At 48.3% G+C, this 17,483-nt stretch overlaps 1 protein-coding gene across 1 annotated transcript; it reads right to left on the bottom strand.

The window, feature by feature from the left end:
* Nucleotides 1-8,027: 8,027 nt before the first annotated feature.
* Nucleotides 8,028-11,426, bottom strand: CRX (cone-rod homeobox). The gene is made up of 3 exons (XM_068992851.1): nucleotides 11,327-11,426; nucleotides 10,443-10,594; nucleotides 8,028-8,675 (listed from the first exon to the last, which is right to left on the bottom strand). The coding sequence occupies exons 1-3, from the start codon at nucleotides 11,424-11,426 to the stop codon at nucleotides 8,028-8,030; spliced, it is 900 nt and encodes a 299-aa protein (XP_068848952.1).
* Nucleotides 11,427-17,483: the final 6,057 nt, after the last annotated feature.

Here is a 17,483-nt window from a genome sequence, read left to right as displayed (position 1 = left end):
TGCCCTCAATCCCTCCCAGCATCAGAGTCTTTTCCAATGAGTCAACTCTTCGCATGAGGTGGCCAAAGTACTGGAGCTTCAGCTTTAGCATCATTCCTGCCAAAGAAATCCCAGGGCTGATCTCCTTCAGAATGGACTGCTTGGATCACCTTGCAGTCCAAGGGACTCTCAAGAGTCTTCTCCAACACCACAGTTCAAAAGCATCAATTCTTCAGTGCTCAGCTTTCTTCACAGTCCAACTCTCACATCCATACATGACCACAGGAAAAACCATAGCCTTGACTAGATGGACCTTTGTTGGCAAAGTAATGTCTCTGCTTTTCAACATGCTATCTAGGTTGCTCATAACTTTTCTTCCAAGGAGTAAGCGTCTTTTAATTTCATGGCTGCAGTCACCATCTGAAGTGATTTTGGAGCCCAGAAAAATAAAGTCTGACACTGTTTCCACTGTTTCCCCATCTATTTCCCACGAAGTGATGGAACCAGATGCCATGACCTTAGTTTTCTGAAAGTTGAGCTTTAAGCCAACTTTTTCACTCTCCTCTTTCGCTTTCATCAAGAGGCTTTTTAGCTCCTCTTCACTTTCTGCCATGAGGGTGGTGTCATCTGCATATCTGAGGTTATTGATATTTCTCCTGGCAATCTTGATTCCAGCTTGTGCTTTCCAGCTCAGTGTTTCTCATTATGTACTCTGTATATAAGTTAAATAAGCAGGGTGACAATATACAGCCTTGACGTACTCCTTTTCCTATTTGGAACCAGTCTGTTGTTCCATGTCTGGTTCTAACTGTTGCTCAAGAGGCAACAGTTTCTATAGGTTTCTCAAGAGGCAGGTCAGGTGGTCTGGTATTCCCATCTCTTTCAGAATTTTCCACAGTTTATTGTGATCCACCCAGTCAAAGGCTTTGGCATAGTCAATAAAGCAGAAATAGATGTTTTTCTGGAACTCTTTTGCTTTTTCCATGGTCCAGTGGATGTTGGCAATTTGATCTCTGGTTCCTCTGCCTTTTCTAAAACCAGCTTGAACATCAGGGAGTTCACGGTTCACGTGGTGATGAAGCCTGGCTTGGAGAATTTTGAGCATTACTTTACCAGCATGTGAGATGAGTGCAATTGTGCAGTAGTTTGAGCATTTTTGGCATTGCCTTTCTTTGGGATTGGAATGAAAACTGACCTTTTCCAGTTCTGTAGCCACTGCTGAGTTTTCGAAATTTGCTGGCATATTGAGTGCAGCACTTTCACAGCATCATCTTTCAAGATTTGAAATAGCTCAACTGGAATGCCATCACCTCCACTAGCTTTGTTCATAGTGATGCTTTCTAAGGCCCACTTGACTTCACATTCCAGGATGTCTGGCTCTAGGTGAGTGATCACACCATCGTGATTATCTTGGTCCTGAAGATCTTTTTTGTACAGTTCTTCTGTGTATTCTCGCCACCTCTTCCTAATATCTTCTGCTTCTGTTAGGTCCAGACCATTTCTGTCTTTTATTGAGCCCATCTTTGCATGAAATGTTCCCTTGGTATCTCTAATTTTCTTGAAGAGATCTCTAGTCTTTCCCTTTCTGTTGTTTGCCTCTATTTCTTTGCATTGATCGCTGAAGAAGGCTTTCTTATCTCTTCTTGCTATTCTTTGGAACTCTGCATTCAGATGCTTATCTCTTTCCTTTTCTCCTTTGCTTTTCACTTCTCTTCTTTTCACAGCTATTTGTAAGGCCTCCCCAGACAGCCATTTTGCTTTTTTGCATTTCTTTTCCATGGGGATGGTCTTGATCTCTGTCTCCTGTACAATGTCACGAACCTTAGTCCATAGTTCATCAGTCACTCTATCAGATCTAGTCCCTGAAATCTATTTCTCACTTCCACTGTATAATCATAAGGGATTTGATTTAGGTCATACCTGAATGGTCTAGTGGTTTTCCCTACTTTCTTCAATTTAAGTCTGAATTTGGCAATAAGGAGCGGTGGCTGTGTGGGCACGGGAGGGCCGAGAGGAGCTACTCCATGTTCAATACAAAATTAACCTTCCTTAAAACGAAAAAAAAAAAAAAAGCCCCCTCCAGGCCCATATGCGTCACTGTTGAACTTGGTCACATACTTGAAGAAGAAATAAGACCTTGAGTGAACTCCCCTCCTGACATCTGTCTTTTCTTTCCCTGCCTAATCTCCTCCTCCGGTCTGCTTTCTGTTCTGCCTTTTCTACTCCATTTCCACCCTCTCTTGACCTGTTTCCCTCTCCTTCACCTCCTCCAAACTGTGGGGGGCTGAAAGGGTCACCTTTGAAGTCACCAAACAGAGAATGCATTTGCACACTCTGCAACCCCAGGGCCATTCCATTATCTCCCAGACTCTGTTTTTTCACCTATCACTTGAAACCACCAGGATGGCTGGGACAGGACCCCGATCACTTTGGGAAAGTCACTTAACCCCTCCTGATCCGTCAAATAGAGGAGATGCGGGTGGCCCCTACCTCATGAGGTTGTAATGAAGATTTAATAAGTGAGAAATACAGGAGTGCCTGCCACACTGTAAGCCCTTCTTAATGAATTTAGCTGTGGACTGTCTTGGTGGTACAGTGGATAAGAATCCTCCTGCCAGTGCAGGGGACACGGCTTTGATCCCTGGTCCAGGAAGATTCCACGTGCCGTGGGGCACCTAAGCCCGTGGGCCACAACTACTGAGATGGCACACCTACAGCCCACACTCTGCAACAAAAGTCACTGCGATGAGAAGCCTGGGCACCGCAAAGAGAGGGTAGTCCCCTCTGGCTGCAGTGAACACCTGGCATAAACAAAAAAGAATTCAACTGTGATATTATTACTACTGTGTGTCCCAGGCATGGTTTCACATGCAAGGCACAAGGGTGGGTGATGCCATGCCTTAGTTAAAACTCACTCGTCTCCACGAAGTCCCCTTCCCCCAATGGGTCATGGGTCTGAGCCTAATCCCCGCTAATTCCCCTGCCATTCTGCTGAGGCTGGGCCTTCATAAGAGGATTGGAGCATTTGCTAAATTAGTCCTGTTCAGGTACAGAGGAAACAGCCAGGGAGGGGCTCAGAGATCAGGAGAAGCAGGAGGTCGGTCGCAGACATACGGGGGTGAGGAGAGAGACGAAGAGAGGAATATCACTTGAGCTTGAGACCAAAGACGAGAGAGACAGGCGGGAGAGAAGCGAGGAGAGGCAGGGTCAAAACTGGGGAGGAGGGGGAAATGCCAGGAGGGCCCGGAGGGTCTGCCTTCCAGCACGAGCCCTGTACATCTCAGTTCTTATCTCTTCCTGGTTGTGGGACCATAGTGGTTGTGGTGACCTGCCTCCGCCTCGGTTTGCTCATTTGTAAAGTGAAGATGATCATAGCATCTATCTGATAATAATAGCATCTCTCTGGTAGATTGCTTTGAGAATGTGAAGAGTTAGGATTAACTTTCTGCAGTACTGGCAAATAGTACCTGCTGAGTACGTTTTTCTTTTCTTTCCCTTCCAATTTATTGAGGTATAATTCATATATTATAAATGCCACCCATTTTAACCACGCAGTTTGATGAGTTCAGGCAATCATATACAGTCATGGAAATACCCCTGTAGTCAAGATAGAGGATATTTCCAACATCTCAAAAAAGAGCCCCTTTGGGGGACTTCCCTGGTGATCCAGTGGTTAAGACTCCATGCTTCCGAGGCAGGTGATACCAGTTCAATCCCTGGTCGGGGAACTAAGATCCCACATGCTGAGTGGTGTGGCCAAAACAATTTTTAATTTTTGTAAAGGGGAAGCCTTTCTGTCCCTTTGTGGTGAATCTGATCTATTGGTTCCCCAGCTCCTGCTAATCACTAATCACCTTCTGCCACTGGTTTTATCTTTTCTAGAATTTCATGAAACGGAATCATACTATATACACTGCTCAGAACCTGGTTTCTTCCACTCATTATTGACTTATTCATCCAGTTTGATCTGTACACCAGGAGTTCATGGCCTTCCGTTGCTAAAGACATACTCTAGATTCACCAGCTTTTTTTAGCCGTCCACCTATTGATGGACATTTGGACCGTTTCCAGGTGGAGGCCATTATGAATAAAGCTGCTATGAAGGGCACAAGTACAACTTCAGGGGAAATGCTAGGTTAAGATAACATTTAGTGTAATGTCTTCAAGGCAGCCATCCAGACTCTTCCCACCTGTTTGGTTATTGTGAATAGCGCTGCTGCAAACACAAGAGCACACTTTTTTAAACACCTGTTTTCAATTCTTGGCTCAGCTCATAAAGAATCCACCTGCCATGCAGGAGACCCCAGTTCGATTCCTGGGTCGGGAATATCCCCTGGAGAAGGGAACTGCTACCCACTCCAGGATTCTTGGGCTTCCCTAAGTGGCTCAGATGGCAAAGAATCCACCTGCAATGCAGAAGACCTGGGTTTGATCTCTGGGTTGGAAAGATCCCCTGGAGGAGGGCATGACAACCTACTCCAGTATTAGAATCCCATGGACAGAGGAGCCTGGCGGGCTACAGTCCATGGGGTCACAAAAAGTCGGACATGACTGAGCGACTTTCACAATAGACTAAGGAGTGGAATTGCTGGATCCTATCTAATTCCAGAACTTTTTCCATCAACCCAAAGAGAAACTCTCTCACCCATTAAGCAGTTCCTTCCCAACGTCCCCTCCCCCCAGCAAACACAAATCTGTTTTCCATCTCCATGGATTTACCTCTTCTGGACATTTCACATAAAGAGATTCCTTTGATATGGAGCCTTTTATGTCTTGTTTCCCCTGTGAATGTATTTAATACCATTGAGTTGCACACTATAAAATAATAATGGTCACTCTTACGTGACGTGCATTTTACTATACAAATAAACACTTACTGGGCTTTTACCATGGACCAGACTTCAGGGCCAAATACATAACAAAATGACATCATTTAATTCTCTCGAGGTGGGTCTTCTCAACGTCTCACATTACTGGGGGGGAAACTGAAGTTGGGAGGAACGGATTGCCCAAGGTCATAGGACCAGACGTGGCTGAGCCAGGCTCAAACAGCAAGTCTGCCTGACCTCATTAGTTCTGTGTTAAAGACACAGACACATTTTAACCCAGGATCCAGTGAACGAGAGGGGCATTAGAGAGACTGATGACCTGGAGTTGGAGCAACACAAAGGCAAAGGCTAAGAATAAGAGAAGAAGAGGAAAGAAAGAACAAGATAAAAGCCAGCAGAAAGAAATGTGGACCTTGGAGTCTGAGATTTGACAGTCAGGAAGGAAAAGGGGGGTGCAGAAAAAAGAGAGAGAAAAGACAAGAGACAGAAGAGATATGGTGGGACAGTGAAAGTGACCAGAACGGGAGAAGGGATGGAAGGGAAGGTGGCGAGGATGGAAGGCGGAAGGGGGAGGCGTGAGATGAAGCTGCAGAGGCTGGAGCCTGATGGGGAGGGCTCCAAGAATCCTTCTTCCTTCGAGAGCCAACTGCTAAGCACCTCCCAGCACACCACCCCCTTCCCAAGCTACTTTAATCCTCATGTGGACCACTGAGGCAGGAAGCAAGGTCACCAGCCCCTTGCAGCGAGGGGTCATAGCAGGTGGAAGCTGGCCGTCTGAAGCCCGTATTCCTGCCTAATTGGCTTTACAGAGATGTCACAGAAAAGACAGTGAGCAGAGAAACCACATGGACACACCCATGTCCCCAGAGACAGATGTTTTTACCTCCAGGCCCCTCCACGGAAACAAACAATCACCCAGACTTTAAGCAGGATCCAACGTTTTAATCATTTTCACTCCACAGGTGGCCAGCGAAGGGAGACCTGGAGCTCCGGTGAGCGGGCAAGGGGAGGACAGGGGACTTGACATAGAAGGAGGAGGACCTCTTGCTCTGTCCCCACTTCCTTTGACACCCTTCCTGGCTTTAGGAATCCCTAAGGGACAGCTGAAGAAGCAGGCTTCAGGAGACTGACCCAGGAGAAGGAACCTGGAATCTCCTGAAAGATTTGACTCCTTCCTCGGTCCAACTCCTAGAGAACTCTCAGAAGACCCCAGGAAGTTGCGGGGCGGGGGGACGCTCTTAAAGTCTTACTCTTAAAGTCTTACTTGGCCTGTGTCTCTGGCCCCCCCTCCCAGAGTCTATTACTGCCTCTGAATCATTTGCATAAGACACTCCCTCCTCTGTGAATGGAGAACTTGGTGAGGCAGTTCAGTTCAGTTCAGTTCAGTGAGAGACTCTACTCACACCTGAGACCCCAGCCTCCAGCAAAGAGTGTGGGAGCCTCTGCAAAATGCCTAATGGACACTTGCATCCTGGTCCCGGCATTTACACAGATCCAGAGCACAATGCCATCTCCTACCTGCCCCTCCCTGGCAAATTTTTGCCTGGATCGGTGGATTGACATCCATCCCGTATGTCAATATATGTTGTCTTTCTCTGTTTAGATATTGCTTCCCACAGTGGATGCTGGGTCTAATGTCCCAGCATGACTCAGACCCAGGAGAGATGATGCATAAGCCATCTTTGGGGGCTCTAGTGATCTCAGGATGCCGCTCGTGGTTCCTCCTGACCTGGCATCATCTGATGCCACCCAGTCTCACTTTGCATCGTGCCCCTCCTCCTGACCTTGCTTTCCGCCCTGGGGGCCCTGGAGCCAGCTTGTCCTGGCTAGTGAGCACAGACTGTAAGTGTCTCTTCCTAAGTTCAGGGACCTCAGCCTGATGCCTTGACATCAGCCACAGTGGGAGTATTTACACCACAGAAATGGACAACAATGACAAACCAGGATTTCCTCTTCCTTCCAGAGCCTGTTGTTAAGCACCTCCCAGCATACCACTTCTCTCCCACACTACTTTCTTTCACCCCTGGCCTTGTGAAACCCACCAGTGAATGGCTCGTGGCTCCTGCCTCTCCCACCCAAAAATAAAAGAACTCAGATTGAGAAAGTAGGTGTCAAAGTACCAAACTTCCAAGAGTGTTGGAATGCCTGCATCCTTCTTCAGATTCTTACACTGCTTGTCTCTGCAGCCATGGGTCAAACTGTATTCAAAGAAATACAGCGTTGCCCCCGGAAAATTTCCCAGGCCAAGCTCTATTTATAGTCCAACCCCACAATCGAAGCTGAAAACAAAACCTCTAAAAGAGGGAGTGTGAGTGTGGGATGTGGGGCTGCCCCCAAATCCATTTCTTTTGCCCCACCCCTGTCTCATATATTTACAGGTGGGAAGCCTGTCCAACCTCTTCTTCTCTTGGAAATAGCCACAATCATAGCTGGTGTACCCCAAGCAGCAACCGAGATTCTTCCAGTGTTTGGGTGAAGTTCACCTTTTAAAAAATGCTAAAACGAAAGAAAACAAAGGAGACGTGAAACAGGCAGCTTGCCTTCCATTCTTCCACCAGATATGCCCATTTCCAGTGTCATGAATGAACGAATGATGAAATGTCTTTAAGAAGAAACTAACAACAAGGAGAAAATGTGTGTGTGTGTGTGTGTGTGTGTGTGTGTGTGTGTGTAGCCCCCTAAACCTATCATGCAAACCTGACATCTGTGAAATCTGGAAAACTGCCAAATGAATTTCTGAACTTAACAGTATAGCTGGCCTAAAGGTTCCATCCTGGGGCTCCGTAAAGTCTGTCTTTGGAATTTCTAGAAGGATCTCTACCCATGAGCTAAGAAGTGTCCCCAAATGGAAAGTTAAGGAACCAAGCCTCCCTACCTGTTTGTTCAACAGCACTGTGATTTTTTGACCTAAACACGACCCCAGGTCAACTGCAAGTTTGGTTTAATTTCATCTCAGGGTGGGTTCTCAGCACCAGTTTCTGGAGTCTGGAGCTCACGGTTTGAAATGCTGGTTGGACTCCGTATGAGACCACCTTGGGGTTGAGAGGATGACTAACACCTATCGAGCTCCCCAGGAGGAAAGGGGTGGACTGTGTTGGTCACTGGAGCCAAAGAGGCCATGACCTTCGGAAGGACTCCCGCCACCTGCCCCGGGAGGCTGTCCCAGGGCAGGTCGGGACAATGTGCAGAGGGGACAAGAGATGGAGAGAGGAGGGTCTTCTACAAGATCTGAAACTTCCAGGCACTCTGATCCTTGTAGTCCAGGGGGTCCATGGGGTTGTAGGTGAATTTCCAGGTGCCTGTGGGGTCCTTGAATTCTAAGCTGTCCACAGGGCTGTAGGTGCCATAGCTCTGGCCTGACAGGGAGGTGGGGGACTGGGTCAGGGAGGGCCCCACGGAGGGGCCTGAAAGGGGGCTGAGGGCCGGGCCCCCCAATGGGGGCACCATGGGAGACAGGTAGGGGTCCAGGCCACTGAAATAGGAGCTCGGCGACCCATAGGCTGAGGGAGAAGAGCAGAAAGCAGAGGCGGGGGCGTAGGTCATGGCGTAGGGCGCTGAGGTCAGAGAGGGGCCCGAGGCCACTAGCCCCGCCCGCTGCGCCTCGGGCAAAGGGGACTCAGAGGCCGGACTCCAAATGGACACCGTGGCCACTGCCGTGGTGGGGGAGCCCGAGGGCCCGGGGAGAGGGGGGCTGTAGGAATCTGAGATGCCCAGGGGGTCTGGACAGACATCCGTGGAGGACCTTGGAGATGTGCCTGCCTTCCTCTTGGCAGGACGAGCCTTGGCTTGCGCCCCTGGGGGCTGCTGCTGCTGTTTCTGCTGCTGCCGCTGCTGCCGACATTTAGCCCGGCGGTTCTTGAACCAAACCTGGGGGGCGAGAGGGGAGATGAGGGAGGGAGAGTGGGCAGGAGGCCCAGGGGAGCCTTCGTGATGCCCAGGAGTGGTGATGCCTATCGGTGAAGCATGCCAGAGTCATAACTCTCCACTTTGCAGTCGGCTGTGGGGCACTCTGGGGGCTTCCCAGGGGGCTCAGGGGTGAAGAATCCGCCTGCCAAGGCAGGAAACGCGAGTTTAATTCCTGGGTCAGGAAGATTCCCTAGAGAAGGAAATGGCAACCCACTCCAGCATTCTTGCCTGGGAAATCCCTTGGACAGAGGAGGCTGGTGGGCTACAGTCCATGGGGTCACAAAGAGTCAGACACCACTGAGCAGCTACAGAGCAACATGGGGCACTCTATTCATCCACCACCCACTCAATTATTTATATACACGATTGTACAGTCACATATATACCATCATATACAATACGCACAATTGTACATGCATACATTTGTGTGTACACACAGTCACACACATATATACACATTCTTCCAGCCAATCATATGTACATACCTACTATCATGTGACATACAAATATACACCTATACATTCATCTGTCCACCGAATCATTCATATGCAGACATACAGTCATACCCGTGTACATTCACCATCTAATCATAAGCACACACGTAACAGTCATGCCTAAGCACAGTTGTAAGTATATACACACAATAATGGGCTTCCCTGGTGGCTCGGATGATAAGGAATCTGCCCGCAATGCAGAAGACCTGGCTTTGATCAAGGGAATGGCTACCCACTCCAGTGTTCTTGCCTGGAGAATTCCATGGACAGAGGAGCCTGGTGGGCTACAGTCAATGGGATCGCAGAGTCCGACATGACTGAGAGACTGACACTTTCACCTCACATACAATGACACATACTTTCCTCTTTCCAATCCTATGTACATATGTACACATATTATCATACAAACACATATACATCCATATATACAATCATATATGCATCATACATATATACAATCAAACACACATATACATTTACCCATCCATGCATGCATGCATGCATCCATCCATCCATCCGTTCAATTATTTAATAAACATGTATTCTTCCACTCCTTTGGGGACACACCAATGAAGCTGACATTCTACTTGAGAGAAAGAAAGAAAGAAAGTTGCTCAGTCGTGTCTGACTCTTTGCAACCCCATGGACTGTAGCCTACCAGGCTCTTTCGTCCATGGGATTCTCCAGGCAAGAATACTGGAGTGGGTTGTCATTTCCTTCTCCAGGGGATCTTCCCGACCCAGGGATTGAACCTGGGTCTCCCGCATTGTAGGCAGACGCTTTACTATCTGAGCCACTGGGGAAGTTTTGAGAGAGACAGCATATAAATAAATAGTGAGGAAGGAAATCACATAGAATTTTAGAAAGTGATAAATGCTATGGGAGGACCAATTGAGCAGAGTGAGGGGGAGTAGCCGAGTTGGGATGGCGGGGAAAAGCTGCAGCTTCTAATGCCAAGGGCGGTGGAGGTCTCATTGACAGGCAAGGTGACTAGATTGGTTGATAAACAAAGACTTGAACAGGGTGTAGGGAATATATCTTCCGGGTAGAGGGAGGGAATGCTAAAGGAGGGACCAGGGGCAGTGCTCATGGAGTAGAATGAGAGGGGATAGGCATGCCAGAGAGGAAGCCAGCGAAATCACGGGGATGAGGGGTTAACAGGACACTTCAGCCCTTCCTCTGTGACCTCTCCCTCTTCCCTCCGCTCTGGATCCCAGGGACCAGAACACCCCACCTGAACCCTGGACTCAGGCAGGTTGATCTTCAGAGCCACCTCCTCACGGGCATACACATCCGGGTACTGAGTCTTGGCAAACAGGGCTTCCAGCTCTTCCAGCTGGCTTCGCGTGAAGGTGGTCCGTTCCCGCCGTTGCTTTCTCGGGGCGCCTGGGGTGAGGACAGAAAAACAGGACCTTCGGGTGACCTGAGGCCCCATTCTCTGCATCTGCTGACGTAAGGTCCTGAGAAGGCATGGGATGCCAACAAGCCTCTTCTGGGCGTTCATCTGCCCAAACTAAGGGGGTGCTGATTCCCTCAACTTCTAGACCCCACTCTGTCCCCCTGGGAAACGGGTTCTCCCTTTGTGTATCCTTAGGGGGGACTCTTGCCTCACCCCGAGGAGAACTGGCTTTACCTGTGTAAGGAGGTATCTGAGTTTGGTTTTTATCCCCTTTCTAAAATTTCTTCTGCCCTAAGACATTCACTTGAAACATGACATTTGGGATATCCAGCCGTTTGGGGATATCCAGCCTGTGAAAGAGGCAGGACCGTAATGGTCAACTTAATAAAAGAATAATACCATCAAAAATAGAACGCTTCCTTCGCTAAGAAATCAAGCACCGCTGACAGATGGGAATTCCTCTGGGTCCCCCTTCCAGTTGGTTTCCCTCCCTCACCCGAAAGGGAACCACTGTCCTAAATCTCTGTGAAGATCCACATGCTCTCTTGCATCCCTAAGAGATGGGGGGTGTGCTTTGCATTTACAGATGAGCCCGTTTGGCCGGTGTATGGCCCTGATGTCACCCTTGTAAGTACCCATCCGCTTCCTGAGGGCAAGGGACCCCAGAAGGTGGGGGCCAGCTGGGGGTGGGGTGGGGCGGGGAGGACGACTGTACTCACTTGGGTAGGACACAGCTGGGTGCATCAGATCCACACTGGGGCCACTCAGGGCCAAGGCGTTGACGGAATAGTGGGGCCCCGGGTTCATATACGCCATCATGATCTTCGGGGATGCTGGGGCCCAGGTCAGGGGGCCTGCGAGAAAAGGATGGGTGCTCACAAACTCCCCAGTTCATCACCGCCTCAGTCTCTTCCTAGATATGTTACCTTGGGCAACTTATCCCCCCAGTCTGTGCCTGGGTTTCCTCACCTATAAAACAGCCCTCTGCTTAAGGTCATCAAAGCGTCCCTGGGACTCTGTAAAGCCAAGATCAAAAGCTGTAAGGAGCATTCTAAATGTAAGCTCCTATTCCTACTCTATCCTTTGAAAGATCTTCTGACCAACTCCCTTGTCCAAGACCTTTCCCCCACCCTGTGTGTTAGTGTTAGTCACTCAGTCGTGTCCGGCTCTTCACAACACGTGGACTGTAGCCCTCCAAGCTCCTCTGTCCATGGGATTGTCCAGGCAAGAACACTAGAGCGGGTTGCCGTGGCCTTCTCCAGGGGATCTTCCCAACCCCTAGGACCTCAAAAAAGACGTTCAGCCTCACACAGAATCATGACAAGTAGGGAAACTGGTTGTCTCAGTCTGCCGGGGATGGAGAGCTTTCTAGGGATATGGGATTTCAGTGACAAATCTGAAAACTCCCAGACAAATCGGGATGGTTAGTGACCCCAAGGGAGTCACAGTCAAATGACAGCAAGTAATGATCTCCCATGACTATTTTTGACCCATCAAGTTGGCAAAGATCAAAGAGGCTTGGTAACTCCAGGGCTGGCCTCAGAATAGGCTTCTAGTGTCAGACGGGCGACAGTGTGGATGGAACAAACTGCAAACATTTATCAAAGAAAAACGCCGTCTCTCCTTGGTCCCAGGCATTCGCCTTCAAGGTGCCTCGGCCACCTCATCAGAAGATGGGAATGAACAATACGGCTTACATCTTTAGGTTGATGTGAGGGTCAAATGAATTATTGTGCATCTGATACTTAAAATAGCACCTGACGCGCAGCAAATGCTACAAGCCTGTGGCGGTGATCATTATCTGCAAGCAGACGTTTGCAGAGACTTTACGCTCGGATGCTTCTTATTGGAGTATAGTTCCCTTACAATGTCGTGTTAGTTTCTGGTACGCAGCAAAGTGATTCAGTTCTGTATTTCTTTCACGTTAGTTTTCACTACAGGTTATCACCAGAGCGTGAATAGAGTTCCCTGTGCCATACAGTAGGTCTTTGCTGTTTCTCTCCTTTATATATCATAGTGCGTTTCTGTCAATCCCAAACTCCTAATTTACCCCTCCCCACCCAAGCTAGGAGTTTTAATGCAGCATATTTATAATTGCCGCAATGTGGAAGCAACCCTATACGTCCACCAAAGGAGACATAGTAAGTAAGTTATGGAATTTAAGTAAGTTATGTTACGATTATGGCGCATCCGGGCAAGAGAGTACTATAAAGTCATTAAAAACTATAATTCTCTGTGAATGGACTTGAAGCGACCTCTAGTATATAGTTAAGGAAAGCTTATCCTGGGACTTCCCAGGGTGGTCCAGTGGTTAAGAATCCACCTTCCGATGCAGGGGATGTGGGTTCGATCCCTGGTCGGGGAACTAAGATCCCACATGCTGTGGGGCAGGGCAGCCTGAGCCCCTCAGCTACTGAGGTCACGTGCTCTGGAGCCAGTGGGCTGCAACTAAAACCCAGCACAGCCAAATAAACAAATTTTTAAAAAAGATTGCCCTAAACTTAGCAATGAGACAAATGGATGACAGCAAGTCGCTTCCTGGTTATCTAGACAACCAAGCCAAGCATTAGCTCCTTTTCTAGAGGACTGGACCCTTGTTCAGTTGATTCTTCACTACTGACTAGGATCCGGACACTGACAAGTTCAATGGCAACTTTCAGATGTTTGGTTGGCCATGATTTGTCTCTGGTTAGAAAGGATAACCTCAGGGCTAGTTTTGCTGCCTGTAGAACTTGGACTAGTTTTGTACCTAACCTGACCAGCTCTTTTCAGCACACGTTTTCTGAGTAACAGTATTAACCTCTCTTCCTTGAATTATCCGTGGAAACAGCCAGTTCAAGACTTAAATCTTTGTTTTTGGCTTATTACATGTGCCTAAGAGTCAGGTTTTTTAATTTTTTTATTACATTTTGGCAATATGGGGGTGTGTGTCTGTGTGTTAAATATCATATTTTACCAAGCTATGGGCTTCCCTGGTGACTCAGCGGTAAAAGAATCAGCCGGCTAATGCAGGAGACACAGGTTCAACCCCTGGGTGGGGAAGATCCCCTGGAGGAGGAAATGGCAGCCCACTCCAGTAATCTTGCCTGGAGAATCCCATGGACAGAGGAGCCTGGCGGGCTACGGTCCATGGGGTTGCAGAGAGTCGGACACGACTGAAGCAACTGAGCACAGCATATGTACATATATTTACGCATTCCTATTGCATAGAACATTCCCAAGAAGGACACAATATACAGTAACAGTGGCTGCCTCTGAGGAGCTGTGTTGTATCCATATCTTGTTTTACAGCTTGGATTACTTTTTAACCACGTGTGTGTAAATTGCCCTTTCAACAACAAAACCAACAATACCACCTATTTAAAAGAGAGAGAGACATTCTCCAGGGCTCCCTATCGCCCTAGTTAAGAAGACCTCAGGAGACCTCTCAGCCTCTCCAGAAACTTCCAATAACTGTTCTGGGCTAGGAATGCCTCTCTCTCAGCCCAAAACTCCCTCTCACCAGCGAACTAACCCCTTCTCCTCCTCCAGGACACAGCTCAAACATAATTTCCCAGGAGAGCCAGCCCACACCCTAAACAGGATGTCACACACACACACACACACACACACACACACACACACACACACACACACTTTCTCCTGATCTTCAGGAATCACACGTACTAAATACGACATATTTATAAGTATGTTTGCCTGTCTGTCTCCCCTGATCCAGCTACCTGAGGATGGAGACTAGGAACATTTTAGTCCCCAATAAATATTTGTAAAATAAATAAACGCTTACAGTTGGATAGTGTTTATGTGAGCGCCCACCTCATCCTTCTCTCACTGCCCTGTCCTTCTCAACCCTCATTTGCGAGAGTTTCATTTATCATAAATTGAAGCTCTGCTGTCCACTCAGCAAATATTTTCTGAAAATAAATCATGCTCTAAGGTCTAGGGAGACAATAAGAAATAAGACACACAGCATCTCTGCTCTCACGGGATTGAAATTTGAGGTTCTAATCAGGGAAACAAACATCGAACAAGGAAATAGGCTTTTCTTAAGAAACTCAAAATGCTTCCAGAGAGTTTCAAGAACTCCAAGGAAAATTAAATGGGGTAGTAAGAAATTAAAAGACGCTTGCTCCTTGGAAGGAAAGCTGTGACAAACCCAGACAGCGTGTTCAAAAGCAGAGACATCACTTTGCCAACGAAGGTCCACGTAGTCAAAGCTACGGATTTTCTGGCAGTTATGTACAGATGTGAGAGTTTGGGCCATAAAGAAGGCTGAGTTGCTTTCAAACTGTGTTGCTAGAGAAGATTCTTGAGAGTCCCTTGGACAGCAAGGAGATCAAATGAGTCAATCCTAAAGGGAATCAACCCTGAATATTCATTGAAAGAGCTAATGCTGAAGCTGAAGCTCCCATACTTTGGCCACCTGGTGAGAAGAACCAGCTCACTGGAAAAAACCCCGATGCTGGGAAAGATTGAAGGCAGGAGGAGAAAGGGAAGACAGAGAATGAGATGGTTGGATGGCATCACCGACTGTCATGAGTTTGAGCAAGCTCCATGAGATGGTGAAGGACAGGGAAGCCTGGCGTGCTGCAGTCCATGGGGCCACAAAGAATCAGACACGACTTAGTGATTGAACAACGAACAACAAAATAAGAGAGTGATGGGGTTTGAGGTGAGGGTGAGTCGCCTGATTTAGGTGAATGATCAGGGAAGTCAGATGTCAATCAGGGCTGCCGTCACTTGAAGGCTTGACTGAAGCTGCACAGTCAGATTCTTTGAGGTTCATTCCTATGGGTGTTAGCAGGAGGCTTCAGTTCTTGCCACACAGACCTCACCACAGGACTGCTCAAGCATGCTCTGGGGAAGCATGATCAGGGAAGACCTCTCTCTAAGGAGGCGACTTTGGGGCTGCAAAACGAAGGACTCTGCACCCGCTGTGAGAGGATCTCGGGGCAGAGGTCTCTAGGCAGAGGGAGCAGCAGGTGCAAAGGGCTGGAGGCTGGAATCGTTTCATCTCGTGGGAGGAGAACCAAGGTGTCCAGCGCTACTGGGGCAGAGTGATCGGGATGGAAAGTGGACTAAGAGCGGGTGGGACCTGATAGAAAGGTCTCGGGGATGCTCGGTGTTGATACTAATCATAAAAGTAGAAGTAACACATCAATCCTAAGAATCAAGAGGAGTCCTAGGTAATGACTGGTATTTACACCCTAGAGGTGTCCCTCCCACGGAGCAGGGCTGCGTGTGCAACCAATGAGATATTGCGGAGATGACAGTGTGACCTCTGAGGCCGGCCCTCTCTCTCTCTAGCAAAGCAGCTGTTGTGCCGAACATGCTTGCACAATCCTGTGGCGAGGTCTGTACGGCAAGAACTGAGGCCTCCTGCCGACAGCCGTGGGAATGAACCCCCAGGAATCTGACTGTCCAGCCTCAGTCAAGCCTTCAAGTGACGGCAGCCCTGATTGACATCCGACTACAACAGAAGGAGAGACCCTGAGCCGGAATCATCCAGTGATGCTGTCCCTGGATTCCTGTGACCTCAGAAACTTTTACCCATTGTTCAGTCACAGTTGTGTTCTACTCTTTGTGGCCCCATGGACTGTAGCACACCAGGCTTCCCTGTCCTTCACCATCTCCCAGAGATTGCTCGAACTCATGTCCATTGAGTCAGTGATGCCATCCAACCATCTCGTGCTCTGTCACCCCCTTTCTCCTCCTCCCTTCAATCTCTCCCAGCATCAGGGTCTTTTCCAGTGAGTCAGCTCTTCCCATCAGGTGGCCAAAGGACTGGAGCTTCAGCTTCAACATCAGTCCTTCCCATGAATAATCAAGGTTTATTTCCTTTAGGAAACTACACAACATCATAAGTATGTATTTGTTTTAAGCTGCTAGGTTTGGGGTTAACTCATTACACAGCCACAGATAACTAATACACAAGACTTCCCAATGCAACATGGCACTGAGTCCTCAGCCCAAGCCTGGGTCGTAGAGACAGTATTACTATTATGTTCATATTTTATCACTGAGAACATCTGCAGACTCAGGTGCTGGGACTTGCCTGGGTCACTCAGGCTGTGAGTGGGGACCACCCTCCTGGAGGCCCTGTTCTCCCAGTTCCCAGCCTGGGTCCCCTCTGCCACCTTCCTTTCCTCCAAGGACTGATGATATTTCATCAGACCCTCACGAGAAAAGGGAAACAGGGAGCCTGCTGAACTTGCCCTGTAGGGACAATTTGCAGAGCTTGGAACAAAAGCATCCATTTCTAGGGCTTCCCTGGTAGTACAGTTGGATAGCAATCTGCCTGCCAATGCAAGAGACACAGGTTCGATCCCTGATCTGGGAAGATTCTACATGCCTTGGAGCAATCAAGCCCGTGAGTCACAGCTACTGAGACTGCCTGCCCCAGAGCTTGTGCTTCAAATCAAGAGAAATCACTGCAGTGAGAAGCTCATGCATCTCTACAAAGAGTAGCCCCTGCTCACCGAAGCTAAAGAGAGCCTGCACAGCAAAGAAGACCAAGAGCAACCAAAAAGAAATAAGTAATTTTTTTTTAAAAATCCATTTCTACTGTCTTCACCAGGGAATCTGCATCGAGTTGCCCGGCTGATGGGTTGGTCTTCCAGGAAAGCCTTGATCTCTCTCCCTGGGAGGATCCCATTCTACAGGCAGGAAACCTGAGTCAAGCAGCTGATAATGATAATGACCTCCAAGGTCAAGGGTTTGCCCACTCTACAGATCATCCCATAAGCAAGCGTGTGGTGGACAAGATGGCAGCAAAGAATAGTAAGAACATAAGTGATGTCAGACACCCACTGAAGCCCTTCTCTGGGTTTGGCAGCTAGATGAGGCGGTCGATGATAGACCTTCCGGGATTTCTCT

Source organism: Capricornis sumatraensis, chromosome 20 (genome assembly GCF_032405125.1).
Source record: "Capricornis sumatraensis isolate serow.1 chromosome 20, serow.2, whole genome shotgun sequence".
NCBI classification, from domain to species: domain Eukaryota; kingdom Metazoa; phylum Chordata; class Mammalia; order Artiodactyla; family Bovidae; genus Capricornis; species Capricornis sumatraensis.
Note: the sequence above shows the minus strand (reverse complement) of the source record. Positions and strands in the feature narration are given on the sequence as shown.

Bases quoted from the DNA above. Each gene is read 5' to 3' on its own strand.
- CRX (XM_068992851.1), bottom strand. From the start codon at position 11,426: ATGATGGCGTATATGAACCCGGGGCCCCACTATTCCGTCAACGCCTTG. The intron at 10,595-11,326 runs GTGAGTACAGTC...TCCTCACCCCAG, and splicing joins CCCAGCTGTGTCCTACCCAA to GCGCCCCGAGAAAGCAACGG. The intron at 8,676-10,442 runs GTGGGGTGTTCT...CTCGCCCCCCAG, and splicing joins TGCCTGAGTCCAGGGTTCAG to GTTTGGTTCAAGAACCGCCG.